Source organism: Micromys minutus (genome assembly GCF_963924665.1).
Source record: "Micromys minutus genome assembly, chromosome: 18".
Taxonomy (NCBI): Eukaryota; Metazoa; Chordata; class Mammalia; order Rodentia; family Muridae; genus Micromys; species Micromys minutus.
The window spans coordinates 5,333,156-5,352,530 of record NC_137953.1 but is presented as its reverse complement, the minus strand read 5'-3'; the positions used below and the strand labels follow the sequence as shown (position 1 = coordinate 5,352,530).

Here is a 19,375-nt window from a genome sequence, read left to right as displayed (position 1 = left end):
ACCCAAAGCCCTCAACTATGGATATAAATATACCTGTACTTGCAGCAAGAAACAACATTGAGATTCACTGCTGTGAAGACTAAAACCACACACTCTCAAGTCATACCCAAGGAGCAGGAACCCAAATGGCGCTGGGTTTCTCAATGCATCCCTCAAACTATTCTAAGGAGACTCTGTAGCAAGGAAACTTGAGAGCAGAGTGACGGTACAGGCCAGACAGTCTCTCTCAAGAGTAAAACAGGCCACGAGCGAAAGGACTCATGAGCCTGATCATGTATGTCCATGGAGGTCCACACATGCACACCTCTAGAAGGTAGGATGATTACATTCTGTCTTAACAGTTAGCAGGAAATGAAGACACGGAATGCAGTACGGCTCAACAGAAAAGCAGTCCTGAGGTCCGGGCAGGCACTGTGACTCTGAGCATCCCAGCTTCCCAACCCATGTTGAGCTGCATGGGGTACCAAGTACACTTCTGTCCCCACAGGTGGACGGTTGTGACCCCCAAGAGCTGAAGCTTGGTTCCTCTGGGAAATAAGAAAATACACTCTCAGACCACTTTCCTGCTGGACCCTTGTCACCTAGTCCGGACTGGCCCTGCCAGGTACCCAGGGGTGTCTTCTGGTTAGCAGACTTCACTTGTAATTTTACCCATGGAATCGGGGGAAATGAAGCCAAATGACAACTCAGACTCCCACATTTTCATAAAGACTGACACAGAGTATAAAAATAGGAGACCCTTCTCTGCCTGCTAATGAGCCTGTGAAAACTAGACATTTAACACTGGAGAGACAGCACATGACTGGGAACATATACTGCCCCTCCAGAGGACTTGAGTTCAATTCCCAGCACCCATGTCAGGTGTGTTGACTTAGCTATGGTTTCATTGCTATAAGAAGACACCATGACCAGGGCAACTCTCATAAGGGAAACAGCTGTGGCTGGCTTAACAGTTTCAGTCCATTTAACATGGCAGTGTGCAGGCAGACACGGAGCAGAGTTCTGCATCTTGATCCAACTACAGCTAGAAGAGCCTGACTGGACAGACCTGAACATAGGTATGGGACCTCAGAGTCCACCCCCACAGTGACACACCTCCTGTCAGCACCGCTCCCTATGGGCCAAGCATGTGCAAATTACCACATGGGTCATAAGCAGCTGTAACTCCAGTTCCAATCTGAAACTTTGCAGTCTCTGGACAACCATGTACACACATAGGAACCAAGGTCCTCTGCAAGAGCAAGTGCTCTTAAGTACTGAGCCACCTCTACATTTTAACTTGCACACACTGTATTTATGATGTTTTCTCAATCTACTCCCCTTGCTCAGATCCCAGTGTGTCTTATTCTGGTAAATCTACCTTCACTGGCTATAGAAAGGGAATAAGTGTCAGGTGACTTCTCTTTTCAGAGCAATAAACTGACATGCAGACTTTATGTTACGTAGCAAAAGGTAAACAACGCTCCTTTAATCACTGTCCTTACCGAGCAAACTCAGTGGCTTTCAAACCAAATCCTGAGAGCCAATCAATACATTAGAAAAAGATACTCGTAAGTGTGTGTGTGTGTAATTGCGGTCCACATATGCAAGGGTGTGCATATAGAAGCCAAAGGGGAACTTTTGGGAGTCGGTAGTCTCTCCTTCAGCCTGGGTTCCAGTCATCAGGCCTGAGCAGCAGGCAGGTTTACCTCTTGAGCCGTCCACCAGTCCCAGGATCAAGACTTCTTTGATGCTTCTATTTCTTCCCACAGTGCAGCTTCAATTTTTGAAGTGTCGTATTCTCTCATCATATCAAACTCGAGCCATGGCTTGCTCCACTTCTGGGCTTCTTTCATTTGCTCTTCAGTTAAAGCGAGATCAAATCTGATTCCTTTAATGTTGAAGTTCGGACGTTCCCAGCGTTTGGACCATGGCTTTGGCTTCATTTTGACTTTCAGCTAGGCGAAAGAGAAACAGCAGTTGTGGGCTGGTGAGATGCACACAGACGCCCCCCCAGGTCTTCTGAGCAAACGTGCACCACCTACCTCGTTAACGGGCACTTCCTGGCAGGGCTCGTGTGGGACCGGCTTCATGTTCACATCAAAGGTGCTGTACTCGGGCAGGGCATCCCGTAAGTACAGCAGACTGTCGTCCAGACGCTTCTCTAACTTCACCACTTGGATCTCATGGATTCGAGGATTATACAGCTCAAAGCAAATCTCCACACCTAAAAAGGCAACAGGCTTCTTCAAGCCATGGACTTAGCACCTAAGTCCAGACCCCTGCAACACTTTACAGTATCAAAGAAGCTTAGCAAGTGGGGATGGAGCAGACACATGTAATTGTTAAAGGTCAAGGTAATCAAAAGTGAGAAGCTGAGTGATGTGGTGTAAGAAGTCTCTAAACACACCATCCCACCTCTTCAAGTGCAATGACATAAGTCACGCTGGGAGGAGGAAGTCTCAACGAAGAACTGTGCAGACCAGGCGGGCCTGTGAGTGAAGGTGCAGCCAATTGATATGCAGAGGCCTAGTCCCTAGGGAGGGACATCCCTGGACAGGTGGTCCTAGGCTGTGTGAAGTCACTAGCAAGCCCAGGAGTGAGCAGCAGCACTGAGCCATGGTCTCTGCCTCTCTCCAGACTGACCTGAAGATGTAAAAGCTAAGCAGCCCTCACCCTCTACGTTGCTTTTGGACATAATGTTTCATCACAACAAACAAAGGTTACGCTAGTACGCCAGGGAAAGGCCCTCTTGGCACAAACAGTAACTTGGTGAACAAGGTGCTGTTTTGAATGTGACTCCTCAAAATTCACCTTGAAGACATGTTCTCATGATAGCAGTCTCTCTGAAGACAAACTTCACCGGTGAGAACCCCGAAGTACACCCGTGAGTATCAACACTTACTGTTTCAGTTCTTCTTTCTAGAACTTTACCATTTGTTCTCCTGCTGTGTTAGACCTGGAATGTATGACTGCTTCTGACACCATAACCCAGAAGTAACTGTGTCACACATAAAGCAAAGTAGGGACCTGGATTTTAGGAGCCAAACTCCTAAGGGCATCCTGTCTGTCCTAGTGGACTTCGGGGTACTTGCTCAGAAAAGGATGATCCTGCCAAATGTGAAGGCTCACCTCTCTTATCCTCTGATCCTAGGACTCAGGAGGCAGAGATTGAAGGACACTTCAAGTTTGGGGTCAACCAGCTCTATATAGCAAGTTCCTGGCCATCCATGGCCTATACGGGAGACCCTATTTCAAAAACACTACTAACAAAAACAATATGAATCTCTCCTCACTGCTTTGCATGCTGTCTCCACATTTGAAGATGCCATGTTTGTTTAGGCAGGGTCTCATATGTAGTCCAACCCAGTTTTAAACTAAAAACTCTTTCAGGGATGTGCTAGGATAAAAGACATATGTCACCATTCCTAGCCCAGTCTAGTCCTAATGGGTGTTGCCCATCTAATAAAAGAAGTCCTCAAGAGAAAGTAGACCTGCGCCCCCAATGCCAACCAAAGCAAATTAAACACTGAATACAAATCTGTATCCACTGCAAATCTCTTGGGGAAAACCCAGTTTTACTCTCTGGACATTCAAGAAGAAACATACCTTGTCCTTCAATTATGTTCCTGAGGGTGAAAGTAGCCCCAAGCCCATTTCCTGATCGCTTGATGCAAATTCCCAGGAACTGGCTAGTTTTCCCACTGGCATAGGGGTCAGCTGTGGTAACACGCAATATACTTCCTATAGAGTAAGAAGAGAAGCAAGCTTTGACACCGAATGAACAAATAAGGTTTATAACTCAGTTATGTCAGAAATAAATAACAGCAAAACCCAGACATCTGAAGAAGAATCTTTATGCAATGAAAACTAGCCCCAACACCTGCTGGTACTCACCAACATAGAACTCTGGAATGGGAAGCACCTTTCTCCTCTCTAGCATATCTTTTCTTTCTATCTGAAATTTCAGAGGGCTTGTTCTCCCCCTTGGAGGGATGAATTCAGGACTCAAGAACCTATTTTAAAAAAAAATTAAACATGAAGGTAATTTGGGCCAGTATAAGGGGGAAAATGTATAAAAAGATGTATTTCATTCTGTCAACAAGGGCTGAAATATTTCTAAAACCATGGTTTCCAAAGCCACTGTGAGTGGTCATGCAGGGACTCACCAGGCACTTTGCTTAAACAGTTATCAAACTTCTAAGTAGCCCTTAAGGTCTGGACCTCACTGTCCAAGAAGACATGTGTGCAAAGGGTGTAGCTGTCATCCTGAGCAGCTACTAGGGCTTAGGAAGCTTTAAAGAGTTTCAGCCCCGTAAAGGAAATATGTCACTGGGCTTCTACCCTTGAAGACAAGACGAAGACCCCACCCCTTTCTCTTCCTCCTTTTGCTGTACCTAGCTGATGCTTCCTACCCTGCTTGACTGTGTCACTTCAAGGCCAAAATTAACTACAACTGTCCAAACCCTGAGCCAAACTAAACTGTTCCTTTAAGCTGGTTGTCCTGGGTGTTCGTCATAGCACAGCATTAAGTTAACCCTGAGGACAGTTAGATGCCTTGTCATTTTAAAAAGCAAAGAACTTAAAGATGCTAAACTGCTGGCACGTTGCTATTACTATTTATTACAACTTTGTCACAGTTTAAACACTGCATTTCTCTCAGTCTGCAAAGCCTATGAGAACAGGTCTCCCACTGAGTTATAAATATGGAGAAAATATATACAAATCACCAATTGCAAACTGACTTTAAAAGAAACTTTCCACCAAGCATAGTATAGCACGCAGATCTCTTTCTGAGTTCAAGGCCAGCCTGATAATACACAGTGAGACACACCCATATGTATGTATGTGCAAATTTATATATATGCATGCTGTGTATTGGGTTTGGGGTTCACACCATAGCATCCACGTGGGAATTTGAAGGCAAATTTTGAAGTAGGGTCTCTTGCTTCCTCTGTGGGTTCTAGGGATGCATTTGGGTGAACAGGTTTGCACAAGTGACACCTTTACCACTGAACCACCCTGTTGGTCCATACTGTTAGCTTTTGAACATGCATTTATGTATGTGCATCAATACATGGCCTGTCTCCCTCCGAGAGACAAAAGAGTGTGCTGGATCCACGTGCTTGAGCTGATCTGACCTCCCCAAACCCTTCCTCCAGGATAGACTATGTTGGCCAACGCTCTCCGTGGTAGATTTTAGGACAAACAGAACTGAGCAAAGGGCGTCCAAGCCTGTGCCCTTAGATCTAGAGAGGGGCAAACGGGAACCCGATTTCGTACAGCTCGGTTACAACGCGGTATCAAAGTGTGCACAATCGCATGCTGTACGAGCTGCTGGAAGCCGCGCACTCTCACACGGCCTGGGCCGCCTCACCTTCTCTCTTGGTCCGGCGCTCGGCGCTGGTCCACGATGACAGGTTTCGGCGGCGGCTTGAACCCACCAGGCTCGGAAGGCCCAGTGCTCTGAAACCGACTTGGGTCCGTGCGGATACGGCAGGCATTAGACGCGAGAGCAGCAAGCCGTGGCCTGGCCATTCGGAAGCTCCGGGCCAGGTGCAGGGACGCCCTACAACTTTCTGCCATGGAGGCCGCCATGTTTACATCCTCAATGAAGGACTACAACTCCCAGAAGTCAGTGCGATGAGGTGCGGCCAGACGGTGGCTCCTATGGGACTAAACTTGCTTCCCTGTGGATCACCGCTAGTTTGAGGGAGTTTACTTGCAAATATATATAATTTCCCTCTTCTCCATAATTTCAAAGCTACATTCCTCCTCGGGGCTGGCAAATTTGTACATTTCACTAAGCACTGTGATCTCATTTGCATTTAACGAGTGAGTATGGTATGTTGTGTGTCTGTGAGTGTGGATGTGACTGCAGGTGCCTATGGGGGCCATATGAGCTCCAGGAGCTAGAGTTACAGGCAGTGGCAAGCTGCCCCATGTGGGCGTTGGGAACTGAGCCTGGATCCTCTGAAAGATTAAGTGTTCCTAACTGCGGGACCACCTCTCCAGCCTCGTTTCCACCTTTGATGTGCTTATGCCTACATAAAAAAACACAACTGTCGCCTCAAAGGGAAAAAGAGATAGTTTATTCTGGAATCTAGTAGGACTGACCGTGACACAGGACACAGATCTAGGCCATCACAAATCCAAGTTCCAACAGAGTAACAATTTCGTGGCGTTTTCATAGTATCGGAAAAAAGAAAGCCAATAAATTCATTGGCGGGTACACCAATTTAGGTATGTTATAGCAAAGTGAAGACGGCTCTGCTATGCCTCAGTTGCTCTGATGGCGTTCTTGCCTTCAGGTTGATGGAAATGAAGGGATCATTGAATGAATTTACTTAATAGTTACAAGGCTGTTGGTTCACAAACAGGTTGGTAATAACTTACCATTTGAGGGACTAATGGCCCAAGACAGTTTGCCTCTGGGTCTGCAGTATTGCAATGTCTCAAGTCACTGAAGTTTTAATTAATCAGCCCTGCAGAATGTTGCTTCTTTTAAGAATTTTTGGTTTGCCTTTTATATAATTATCATATTAGTATTTAGTGCCTTTATTGGGCATTCCATGGGAAACAATGAGTACCTTTTGCTTAAATTCTGTCTTACTACGCAGCACTGCCAGACTGTCACAGACTCCAAACAAAATAGTAAATGCTATTTTGTCAACCTGATGTAAGTTAGAGTCATCAGAGAAGAGGGTCTCTGAGAAAATGTCTCCATAAGATAGGGCTGTAGGCAAGCCTGTAGGACATTTTCTTAATTGATGGGGGAGGGCCCAGTCCATTGTAGGTGGCACCATCCCTGGACTGGAGGTCCTGGGTTCTATTAAGAAAAACAGACTGAGCAAGCCATGAGGAGCAAGCCAGTAAGCAACATCCCTCCATGTTCTCTGCATCAGCCCCTACCTCCATGTTCCTTCCTTGTTTGAGTTCCTGTCCTGACTTCCTTCAGTGATGTCCGGAAGTATGGGAGTGTAAGCCAAACGAAGCCTCTCTTCCTCAACTTGCTTTGGCCATAATGTTTTGTTTCCTCAGTAGAAACCTTAACTGTGACAAAACATAAAAAGGAAAAGAAATGATCATTGTTAACAAATAGACCCCACAGATTCCCTGGGCTCACTAAGAATATTCCCTTTTCCGGAACTAAAATTGAATTTGCATCAGGCAGTTGGGAGGCATACAAGCCAAAAAGGGTCCATTTCAAATCTTCTTAAGTCGAGAGAGGCCTGGGAAACAGCTCCATGGGTAAAAACATTACAGTCCCTGTAGCAGTTCCCAGCACCCACGCCAGGTGGCTCCCAGCTGCTTGGAGGGGACTAGGGGAGCCTAGTATGTCCAAAGACTGTGGGTTCCAGTGTGTCAGCGCAAATACCAAAAAAGAAAAAGAAAGGAAAAGGAAGGAAGGAAGGAAGGAAGGAAGGAAGGAAGGAAGGAAGGAAGGGGGGAGAGCAGGCAGGATGGCTGGTAGCTGGTTCATACTTCCAGAGACGGTGAGTTGCTAGAGCGATTTAAATCCTGTGACCGTGTGGTTATTGGTTTCCCCAACTGGATTAATGCGCCACTGCCTCAGACTCAACATAAAACATACAGAACTCATCCATCTTAGGAACCTCTAGCTTCTCCAGCGTTGTGAAGAGTAAAAGGTTGTCAAAGGACACTGATTCCTTGCCCTAGGGATTTCCTCTGCCGCTCCCAGGAAATCCCACTTTCTTGAGATTTGAGTTCCCAAAATACCACAGAAGGTCCGGATGACCTCTGTGGAATGTCCCAACGCCCTAGGTGTGCCTGGGGGTGTACTGATAAAAAAAATGTATGATTCTTCCCCTTATGAATTTCCTCATTCCCCCTGTCCTCCCCCTCCTTTGTGATTTTTGCCTTTATAAGCCTGTTACAAGTTCAGGCCGGGGTCGAACTCCTCTACCCCTGCGTGGTGTATGAGTCTCGACCCCAGCATGCTGGCCTGAGATCTCACTCTTTCACTTTCAATAAACTTCCTCATGCGATTGCAGCAAGTCTGGTCTCGGTGCCTCGCTGGGTGCGCGCCTCTCCTGAGATTTGAGTGAGGGTCTCCCTTCGGAGGTCTTTCAGTTGGACTGTTTCAGCAGCTCCCAGCGCCTCGGCTGTTTCCTCCTGGCCTCAGGGCGAAGCCTTCTTAAGCTAACCCAGAGCTGTCCCACCGCACAAGGATCCTCTTCCTCCCTGCCTGCTCCAGGCCTCCTCCTCTTTAGCTCACTGCCGTTTACTAAGCCAGGCTGCTGTTGCTTGTGCTGTATCTGGTTACCTCCTAGTGCTCCTCACTGCAAACAGCAGCTAAAGAGAGGGTTCGGAGACACCCCTGGAACCAGCGAGACCGCTAAGTGACAACAACACTGACCGTTCTTGCAGAGGACATGGGCTCAATTCCGAGTGCCCGCATGGTGGCCTTTCAGTGGATCTGACATCCTCTTCCGCTTCCCTCCAACACATACATATAGATAGTTTTAAAAGGCCTCCATGCCGTTATTTCCTCCTATATTTCTGCTAACCAAATGCCACCAGGCTACCCTACCCCCATTTTAGTATTAAATATAAGTGTAATTTTCATTATTACATTCAACAACTTCATGGAGGAGAATCAAAGAAAACACTTCTCGCCCTGCCCTCCCCCCCAACCACTCCAGCCCAGCAGCCAGATTCCCTCCGCCCAGCCTCCGATCCCTACACATTTCAGGCACTGGTTCTCCCTCAGCCTCTGGCTGGCTCCACTCCTGGGTCTCTCTTGGTCCACTTGTCCCCATCTTTTCTCTCTTGATCCCCCACCCCTCCTCTCGGGACCTGGTTCCATCTGCCGGAATCGGTGAGTCTAGACTTTTCCGGACTCCTTTGGCTGTGCTCCCGCTCACGTCCACAGCAAACCTCACCCCTACCTAGGAGCGTCATCTCCTTCTTGTCTTTTGCTTCTCACGTTGTGTTATTGTGGCCTCGGGAGTCTTGTCTGCTTTGACTTGTGATTAAATCTCCCACAATGACAATGGTATCAGACGCTTGGTAAAGTGTCCAGATAGAGTTGAGGCGATACATTAGTTAATGTGTGGATCAGAGTCAACTCTTTGTTTCTAGTTCTCGGGGGTGAGATGGAAGAATACAAAAGTTTATGTATTTATTTCAAGGCCACAATGGAGATAGTTCTATCAGCACTTACCTTTAATCCAAGTATTTATGAGCCAGAGGCAAGTGTATCTCTGAGAGTTTCCAGGCCTGCTGGGACCATACAGTGAGACCTGCCTCCTAAAACCTAGGGGCAGAGGAGTCCGGTCGGAGAGACACTCAGAGAGTAAGAACACTTATTGGTCTTGCAGGGGACTCAGGTTCAGTTCCCATCATCCCTGTAAAGGGGCTTACAACTGCCTGTAACTACTGCTCCAGGGGACCTAACACCTTCTTCTGGCCTCGGTGGACATCCACACACATGGGCTTATACTTATGCAGAGCCACATAAAATAAATATAAATAAATAAATAAATAAATAAATAAATAAAATAAAAATGAAAAAATCTTTAGAAAATAAATCATGAGCTCATTTGTGCTGGCTACTCTTGATTGTTGATTTAACTAAAACTTCATGTGAGAGACACACCTCTGGGAGGGCCTGTCGTTTCAGGAACGGTTACCTTCAAGGAGAAGCCCCTCCCCAAGAGTAGGCAGTACTTGTGTGTGTGTGTGATATGTATATAGATATGTGTATATTATGTATACATTTACACATGTTCTATCAGTTTTCTTCTTTTAGAGAACCCTGACTAATAAATACATTATCCGTGGCTTAATCTATTGGTGAAGCCACAACTCTCATAACCCAAACACCCTCCCCCAAGCCAAGCCCTCAACACATGGCTTTGGGAATATTTTTAAGGTTTACTTATTTCATATGATGAATGTTTTACCTGAATTTGTGTCTGTACACTAGGGGCATGCCTGGTACCCTTGGGGGCCAGAAGTATTGGGCCAGCTGGAATTGAAGTTAATACGGTAATGTACAGCTCAGCTTTGAAAGTCCCCAATGTCTTTTAAAATTTCAACACTTAAGGCTAGAGAGATGACTCAATGGTTGAGTGTGTAAGAACCTAAAGTCTGGTCCCTAGCACACATATCAGGCAGCTTACAACTCTGTAATTTCATCCCCAGGGGATCCAACACTCATACACACTCACAGACACATGTACACCATTAAAAAAAAAAAATAAAAAAGGACCCCAACACTTTAAACGTCCAAAGTTTCTTCACTGTGAGCTCATACTAAAGGTCCTCTGAGACCAGGGGTTCTCTCTCAGCCCCCACACATTTACAAATGCACCCACGCCCAAACACACGTTCAAAGACAAAAGTGAAAAATACATAAACCTCATCTTTCGCCAAGAGGGCACACGGTCCATCTGTTGAGTGTCTCAACAGACCGGCAGATAAATACCATGTGCCTGCTGTGGACACCGAGGGGACTGTGGCGAACTCTGAAGAGTGGTTGTGGTGAGGAAGGACTGTGGGCTGGTAAGGACATGTGCGAATACATTAGCCACAAGCAGCACAAGCAGGAAAGCTTCCAGAAGAGGGGAGACCTGGAGTGAACCTCAAAGATCTGCTTAGCTAGGCTAGTCTGAAGAGATTAGGCTTGATCAGAAGAGATCAGACAGTGCAAATCCCCTGTCTCGGTTAATCTTCATTGTCAACTTGATAGGGGCTGAAATCACCAAAGAGACAAGCCTGTGAGGAATTATCTAGATTGGATTAATTGATGGTGTATTTAGTCGGGGCTCTATTAAAAAGAAGGAAACAGATAGAATAAGAATATTTGTAAGTATCAGTCATATAGACATATGTATTAGATATCAACTCTCTCTATATATGTGTATATATGTATGTGCATATACTAAAAGGGGATTTATCAGGCTGTGGTCCAGGCAACATACCAATGGCTGTCTCAAATCTGAAAGGTTGATAACATGGTAGTTGCTCAGTCTCTGAGACTAGGTGCTTCAGCATTCCCAGTTTGGTGCTGGAGTCCAGGGGGATTTGGGAAGAGTTGCTGGTCTTCAGTCTATGCTGGAATCCTGAAGACACTGGGTTTAACACAGGCCTCAGTGCCAGCCTGCGTAAACATGTCAGTGAGACTGAGGGTAAGCAGGCAAGAAGGAAATCCTCCTCCTTCCACGTCCTTCTGTCTTGACTGCCGCCAAGTTTAAAGTGGGTCTTCCTGCTTCAAACACTTCGATGGAGAAAATCCCTTCTGGGAGTTTCCAGCAGCTTGGGTTTTAGTTGATGGCAGTCGTCAAGTCCAGAAGAGACGGGAAGACCCATCCTGAAGGTAAGCGGTACCTCACTGTGCAAAGGTGACGACCGTTAGCACTCGTCTCTTTGATCCTCGACTGCGGATGTGATGTGACTATCTGCTTCAAGCAGCTGCTGTCATGATGCACCACACCCCGGAACCCCAGAACTGTGAGCTAAAAACGAAGCCTTCCTTCTTCAAGTTGCCTTTGTCAAGTCTTTTGTTGGCAAAAATGAGAAAAGTAATTAATCTACTCCCCAAACCTAGCCCAGGAGATCATGCTTGGAAGCCAGACTTTATACCCAACCGGGTCGGCTCTGGAGTCCTTATTATATGAGATAACAACTTTTCTGGTTCCTGCTTGGAGCAGTATATTTAAAAACAGCAAGAGAGGGCTGGAGAGATGGCTCAGAGGTTAAGAGCACTGACTGTTTTTCCAGAGGTCCTGAGTTCAATTCCCAGCAACCACATGGTGGCTCACAACCAACTGTAATGAGATCTGATGCCCTCTTCTGGTGTGTCTGAAGACAGTTACAGTGTACTCATATATAATACATAAATTTAAAAAATTTAAAGAAAAAGAAAGAAAGCTAAGCAAACCAGTAAATAACATCCCTCCATGGCCTCTGCATCGGCTCCTGCTTCCTGACCTGCTTGAGTTCCAGTCCTGACTTCCTTTGGTGATGAACAGCAATGGGGAAGTGTAAGCTGAATAAATTTGCTAAAAACAAACAAACAAAAAATAGCAACAAGTACTTGAAAATGCGTTCCAGATAGACTTGACCCCAATAGACCACCCCCCCCCACTCCCGAGCTCTATCCTAGATGGTGTTTCTTCCTCTAGTGGTTCTCAGTCTCTGAACTAGCAAAGCCACCAAGACTCCCCCCCCCCCACACGTGTCCACAGTCAGTCCCTGGTTTTATGGGGTGGGGGCTCCTGCTCCCCGGCACTTGGGATCCTTTTAATTACTCTCATCTTTTTAATGTGCCCTGAATCCCGAGACCAGGAGCTGGCTTCTCCCTTTGCATTCTTCAGGAACAGGAAGTGAACGGGAGGACAGCTGGGGTTGTGGGACACCGTCCAGAGGGCATGGCACTGCCAAGACCCCGTTGAACTCTCAGTAGCTGTGGCTGCGCACAGGAAGCCTGCACAGAAACAATCTCATTAACTTTCTGTCACGGGTGGGTGCATGGGAACCTCTTGAGGCCCTGCCTCTCCCTAAGGATCTAGTTAACAGTCGCTGGGAGAGAGATTTTTTTTTCTTCAGCCGCACAGCTGTAGTAAATCGTCCGTGTTTCTCTGAGGAACCTATCACTCATGTTCCTGTGAGAAACCCCAATTCAGCTCACTGGCTGACCAAGCTACACTTGGCTAAGAAATCCAAGAAGACATTGGCTTAGATTGTGTTATGTTGTGTTCTGTGCCTGTATGGGGGGCGGGGGGCAGCAGGTGTGCTCAGTGTTAAAGTGAGGGATGGTGGGAAAGATATTTGTGGAAGAATAATCTTTGAAGCAGCAAACTAAACCGGAGTCAACAAACCCTTCTCCCTGAGCCCCCGGGAGAGAAGCAGAGAGTCCCCATCTCATGGTCTCAGCACCCAGCTATGAAGGGAGCGTCTCCAGGTGGAGGCCTCGCTCCAGAGATAACTGTGAGCACCATCCTTCCTAGTTTACAGAAAGAACACAGAGTTTAATATCAAGTGTACGAGCGATGCAGACCTCCAGTGTGGAGTTGTCGAATTCCTGCTTATCAGAGGAAAAAAGCCCAGCGGGTTTACCACCTGGCTGATAGCCCTTCACATCCCACATCCGGATAGAACAGCTCTGTCCCCAGTGTGTGTGTGTGTGTGTGTGTGTGTGTGTGTGTGTGTGTGTATACACAACTTCTGAAAATCAGCTCTCTTCTTTAACCATGTAGGTTCTGGGGACTGAACTCAAATCCCCAGGCTTGTCAGCAAGGGTAACCACTGAGATATCTCATGGGCCCTGAAGAAAAACTCCCTGGAAAGAAAGGGAAAGAAAAGAAAAAAAACAATGAAGGACGTCGTTACCCCCCTCCGCCCCCCCCCCAGCACCCCTTCCCACCGTCATTCAGATATTTTGAGGCTGCATTAAGTTTGGCCAGGTGCTAATGTTTGTTACAAACATTTGCAACTTTGTGATGTTGCCTCAACCTGGGTCGTCCTAAGGGGTTAGGCCCAATGACCCAGGAGTGACGAACGGGAATTTGTGAGTTTAACCCGTACCCAGGAAAACTGGCGGCCAGGAAGAAACTAAGCATAGACACACTGAAAATTCAAAGCGGCAGACAGTGGTCTAGCGTAACTCATTCCTCATAAAACACAATCCCCTTCGTGAAAAACCCGTCCTGAAGGATCTGGCTAAGTGCTTTGTCTTAAATTATGGGTTTTGAGGTTCGAGAAAGGCATTCCTGCCAGGGGAAAGAGAAGATGAGACCCAGGACTGCCTGTGGAGGTGGCTTCTGTGGAGGGGACTCCAGGGAAGCAAAGAGAAAGTGTCTCAACCCCAGCAGGAAGGAGCTTGGAGTCAGAAGCAGTGAGCAGAGACCTGAAGAAACAGGCAGAAAATTAACCTCCAGGGTGTCAGCGAGGCTCTCAGGAGCCATGGGTAATGTCAGTTTGACAGAGTCTGGGATCCTAAAGGAAACAGAACTCTGAGCCCGCCTGTGAGGAAGTTTCTAGACTGTTTTAATTAAGAAAGAAGACCCATCTTAAATGTGGGTGGTACCGTTCCATAGGCTAGGGTTCTGGCTGAACATAGGGGAGAAAGTGGAAAAAAAATTTAAAACGAGATACCGAATTGCGGTGTAACCAGCAACTGTCCCCACCAGGAGGGACTGTGTCCCTAGACTCTAAGCTAAAATAAGCCCTTTTCTACGTACATCGCTGGTTGCCGGGCGGTTTTGTCAAAGCAATGAAAAAAGTAATTCTTAACAAGATGTAGGGCGACTTTCATATCTCTAAGACGCAGCCTGGCAGCCGACCAACCATGGGTTTCTTGTGTTACTGCCCAGGGTCCTCTGTCCCTTTCATTTGAAGGCAGTGCTCTGACCTCGCTCTGTTACCCTCACAGCGCCCCTAAAAGTGACAGAGACTCTCGGCCCAGAGGGTGGGACTAACGAGCTTCTGATCTTTGAAGCGGGAGACGACGGGGTCCAGCAATTCACAGGACAGGGGAGCCCAGCCCACGCCATTGATGCAAACCGTAGCCCACATCCGTTCTAATCCCGCCGTGCTGATAAGGGAGCAGCTCCCCGAGAACTGGGTACCGAGAACCTGCAGCTCCACATCCGGGTAGGCCTACAGGGAGAGATGCCCACAGGGTCTCAAGGTCAGCCCCATAGCCTGGGCACTGTGCACCCTCAAGGTCTCTGGCAGGCTTCACAGGGGAGCTGTAGCTGGTTAAAGATGTGTGGGTTTCCAGCACGGCTCCTTTTATGCTGCTAACCCTCATGGTCGTGGAATGCTCTCTCCCTGGCTGTTTTCATCCTGAGCCCCGCATACCGGTTTCCTACATTTCTAAGGGTTCCGGGCTTGGGGCACATCCTCACTGTATCCCCCACGGAATGGGGGGGGGGGCTTCAGCTCTGTGTCCTAAACTGAGTTACTGGAGTAATCTCGGCTACACAGGTCTCGTTCTGATCTTCCCCGGTTTACCGTCTAGGGGTCCGGACTGGTTCATTTTAGCTGTCACTTAAGGAATTAAAAATCTCCAGGGAAGCAGGAAGCAGCTGGGAAAATCCTCAACAAAGCAGCTCTCCAGTAGTGACATTGTTACTGAAGGTCTGTGTGTCCCTGCGGGTATTCTCACACACACACACACACACACACACACACACACACAGACACTTACACATGCACTGTTTTACACACATGTGCAAATGCTCACACTCACACAGACTCACACACACACATACACACACAGAGTCACACACTCACTCTCACACACATACTACACATACGCAGACTCACACACAGACTCACACCCTCATACACAGTCACACACAAACACACAGAGTCACCCACACACTCACTCTCACATATACACACACTTTGGAGACAGTCAGGGAAGCCAAGAGCGGTCTTGCTCCAGCCTTGAGCTTGCCTGACCTGCCTGCTGGCAGGGGCCCGAACTGGAGGGAGAAAAGCTCACAAAGGACTTTGTCTCTCGTCAGCTCGGTGAGGACGAAGCCAGAAGTCTGCCATCTTCATTGTCTTTCTGGGAGCTCTGTCTGGGATCGGTCTCATTCTGAGCCCCTTGCTCAACTTTTGATAGGTAGAAAGAACCATCCAGTCGCCTAACCCACACCTTTGACTCCTCCCTCTTCCTCGTCCTGGTTGATCCTGCTGGAAGCTGGCCCTGATGATTACAGGTCACACTGAGAGCATTTCTTCCGACCATCTTGGTGGGGCTTTTTTTCCTATTGTTTTAGTTCAATCTTGGTCATTCCCAAAGGAGATTTGCAAAAGCTTCCTACTGGCCTCTTTAAAAGATTTATTTTCATCTTTAATTGTGTGTGTGTGTGTGTGTGTGTGTATACACATAAGAGTGAAGGTGCCCTTGAAGCCAGAGGCTTTGGATGCCCTGGAGCTGCAGTTTACAGGTGGTTTGGAGCTGGCCACTATGGATGCTAGGAACAAAAATCTGGTCTTTGCATTCTTAGTGTGTGTGTGTGTGTGTGTGTGTGTGTGTGTGTGTGTGTGGTGCATGGTCAAGGCGCATGTGTGGAGGCCAGAGGGTAGCTGTGTGGACCAGTTCTCTCATACCTTGGCATAGCTTTAGGAACTGAGTTCAGGTCCTCAGGCTTGCATAGTGATTGTAGCTTCCGAAACCTCGATCCAGCCCTTTCCACAGCTCGTTTACAAGAGGCTGGGGGATAGTTTAATCAGTGAAGTGCTTTGCAATTATTAGGACCCATAGTTCAATTTCCAGAAATAAGATTCAAAACAAAACAAACAAACAAAAAAACCCCAACAAACAAAAAAGACATTAAAGACAAAAGCGAAAACAGGCATGGTGGGGCATATTTGTAATCCCTGAGCTTGGAGGCAGAGAGGGGAAGAGTCTTGAAGCTTGCTGGACAGCTAGTGTGGCCTGTTTGAACTTCCCTGCCTTAAGAAAGAGAAGGACCGTCCCTGAAGAACATTCAACAGTGCCCTCCGAACACCACACGTACATGCTCATACACACACACACACATGTTCACATGTTAGTAGCATGTTGGGAAAAATTAAAATTGTACATTTTCACTAACTAGTTCTGAATTATCTTCCTGAGGCAGGAGGTTGGGTTGAGGCAGGGTGCTATAATCTCAGTCCTTGAGAGGCCAAGGCTAGAGGATCACAGGTTCAAAGCCAGCTTAGGATACATGGTAAGACCCTGTCTTCACAGAACGAAGGGAAAAAACAGAAAAAATGTGGTTGAAGAAATTAATATAAGAATTATAAAGAAAGATCTTATCTCAAAAAAAAAAAAAAAAAAAAAAAAAAATCAACCAAGAAGAGTAATCACCAACAGTGTACAGAAATGACCAGCAGGTGGCACCACTTACCCGCGGGGTTCCTACAGCTCCCGGGAGCGCCCTTGTTCACCTCCTAAGTGAAGCTGCACCCTGCTTCTGCTGGAACTAAGGATTCTATTTCTATTTTCCCGGTGGCGAGCCATTCCTTGTCTCCATGCCCACTACCACTAAAAATAAAATTTTGTTGTAACTGTACTTCACAGACTTAACAAAATGTTGTAGCTTAAGGAAGTACGTCAACAGCATTCTAAGCAGGGCACCAGACTGCCATCAGAAGCCACAGCTGCGCCTGATCTTTGCCAAGTCCAGGCCGAGGCCCTTGCTCTGCGGCTGCGCACTTCTACCAGGATCCTCGTTGGTGGGAGGTCTTCTCTGAGATTCAGGGAATACTGGAGAGCTTTGGGATGTGGCATCGTGCAATGCGGTCCTTGAGCTAATAATGATTTTTACACTCAGCATGCAAAGTCATGAGTTGTGTTATGGTATTTTGTAATGCATTTGTAATCTATGACGTTATGCTCTGGTCTTCATTCCCCTCACCAGCTTCAGCCTTGCTCTAGCTGGCTTTTCCCCTCCTCCCTCTAACTCCCCTCTTCTGGCTTTATGCCACACATTTTCCCGTTACCCTCTGTTGCTGGTTAGTTCTTGTCAACTTAACACAGATGGCTTTTATGTGTGAGGAGGGAACCTCAGTTAAGGAAATGCCTGCATTGGACTGGCCGTGTCTGTGGGGGGCATCTTCTTGTTTGTGGAAGTCTGTGGGGTGCCATTCCCGGGCAGGTGGTCCTGCGTGTATCAAAGGCAGATGAATGGGAGTCTGGAGCAAGCAGGCAAGAATTTCTTCTCTGTGGTTCCTGCTTCTGCTCCTGAGTACATGCCTTGACTTCCCTCAGGTATTGTCTTGAGGCCTTAGTCACTGTTCTATTGTTCTATTTTGGTGAAGAGACACCATGACCATGGCAACTCCTATAAAGGAAAGCACTTAATTGGGGCTGGCTTACAGTTTCAGAGGTTTAGTCCATTATCGTCACGGTGGGGAGCATGCAGACATGGTGCTGGAGAAGGAGCTGAGAGCTCTACATGCTGTTCTGTAAATTTGTAGGGAGAGAGAGAGAGAGAGAGAGAGAGAGAGAGAGAGAGAGAGCGCTGAGGTTTAGAGTGGGCTTCTGAAACCTCAAAGCCCATCCGCAAAAATACACTTCCTCCGGTGTATCACTGGATACATTTGGCACATCTCCTATTCCTTTCTGAGAGTTCACTCCCTGCTGACAAGGATTCAAGTCTGTGAGCCTAGGGGGCCATTCGATTCAAACCACCTCAGTGAAGGACTATAAATATTGAAGCCAAATAAACCGTTTACTCTCCAAGTCCTGTTTACCACAGCCATAAAAAGCACACTGGAGTACTCCTATGCCCAGGTAAGGTATTCCTCCCCTCTTATGGGTCCCCTTCTAGTTTCATGGCCCCCACACACAACCAGTCCCCCTCACACACACTGCTCATGCATACACATACCCACACACACGCAAACTCAAACCCAGATTCCATCTGTAAGAGGAACCACTTCTGAGTGCTCCTCAGCTCAGTCCATTTCCTGTAAACTGTCATGATTTCCTTCTTCTGTACGGCTGTGTTTATGACCCACGTTTTCCTCCTCACACACACACAACCAGTCCTCCTCACACACACACAACCAGTCCTCCTCACACACACTGCTCATGCATACACATACCCACACACACGCAAACTCAAACCCAGATTCCATCTGTAAGAGGAAGCACTTCTGAGTGCTCCTCAGCTCAGTCCATTTCCTGTAAACTGTCATGATTTCCATCTTCTGTACGGCTGTGTTTATGACCCACGTTTCTCTACTGAGTCCCCCGTTGGTGCCATTTCATTGCTACTTGTTTGTTGTTGGTCTGATTCTGTTTCATTTAGAACAGCAATATTTGGTTTTCCTCTAGGTCCCTGGGCAATCTAGTCTCCAGTTCTTGGTCACCCAAGCAGCGTCAGGTGACCGTCATTCAGGTCAGATGTCGGTTGGCTACTCCCACAAGGTACCAAAGATGCTAGCATGTAAGAATGTCAACTCCATGCTCAGTGAATCGTGTGGGTGTTGTCTTCAGTAGTGGGGTCTTGATGTCAGTTTGTGAAGAGCAACCTGTAATCTTGGAAATAGCCTGAGGGTTTTTTTTGGGGGGGTCCATGGGACTCCTTTGTCTAAAAATTCATTCAGTTGTAACCCAATTCCTGTTGGAAGCTTCATTTAGTGACAAGAGATGGCCAGGTGGGGCTCCGTCTGCCCTGTTATTTGGTGATGCCACTTAGAGCCCGTTTCCTAGGGGTTTGTATTTTATAAAGCTTCTACTGTGCTATCTTTTTATATTGCCCATCAAATACCCTTAATTTTGGCTGTCTCTCCTCATATCCCTTCCCTTGTTCGCATTTCTCTCTCCTTCTCCACTTGACCCTCCCACTCAAGTCCCCTTCCTTATCTATCCATATTTCTCTATTCTACTTTCCTTTCCTAGAAAGATCTATTTGCC

General features: G+C 47.1%; 1 protein-coding gene across 1 annotated transcript; it reads right to left on the bottom strand.

Annotated features, from left to right (window-relative positions):
- Positions 1 to 1,348: 1,348 nt before the first annotated feature.
- Positions 1,349 to 5,577, bottom strand: MRPL19 (mitochondrial ribosomal protein L19; the record flags this gene model as incomplete). Its single annotated transcript, XM_080931828.1, has 5 exons — positions 1,349 to 1,937; positions 2,025 to 2,206; positions 3,589 to 3,723; positions 3,877 to 3,995; positions 5,357 to 5,577. The coding sequence occupies 5 exons, from the start codon at positions 5,575 to 5,577 to the stop codon at positions 1,716 to 1,718; spliced, it is 879 nt and encodes a 292-aa protein (XP_080787954.1). The 3' UTR covers positions 1,349 to 1,715.
- Positions 5,578 to 19,375: the final 13,798 nt, after the last annotated feature.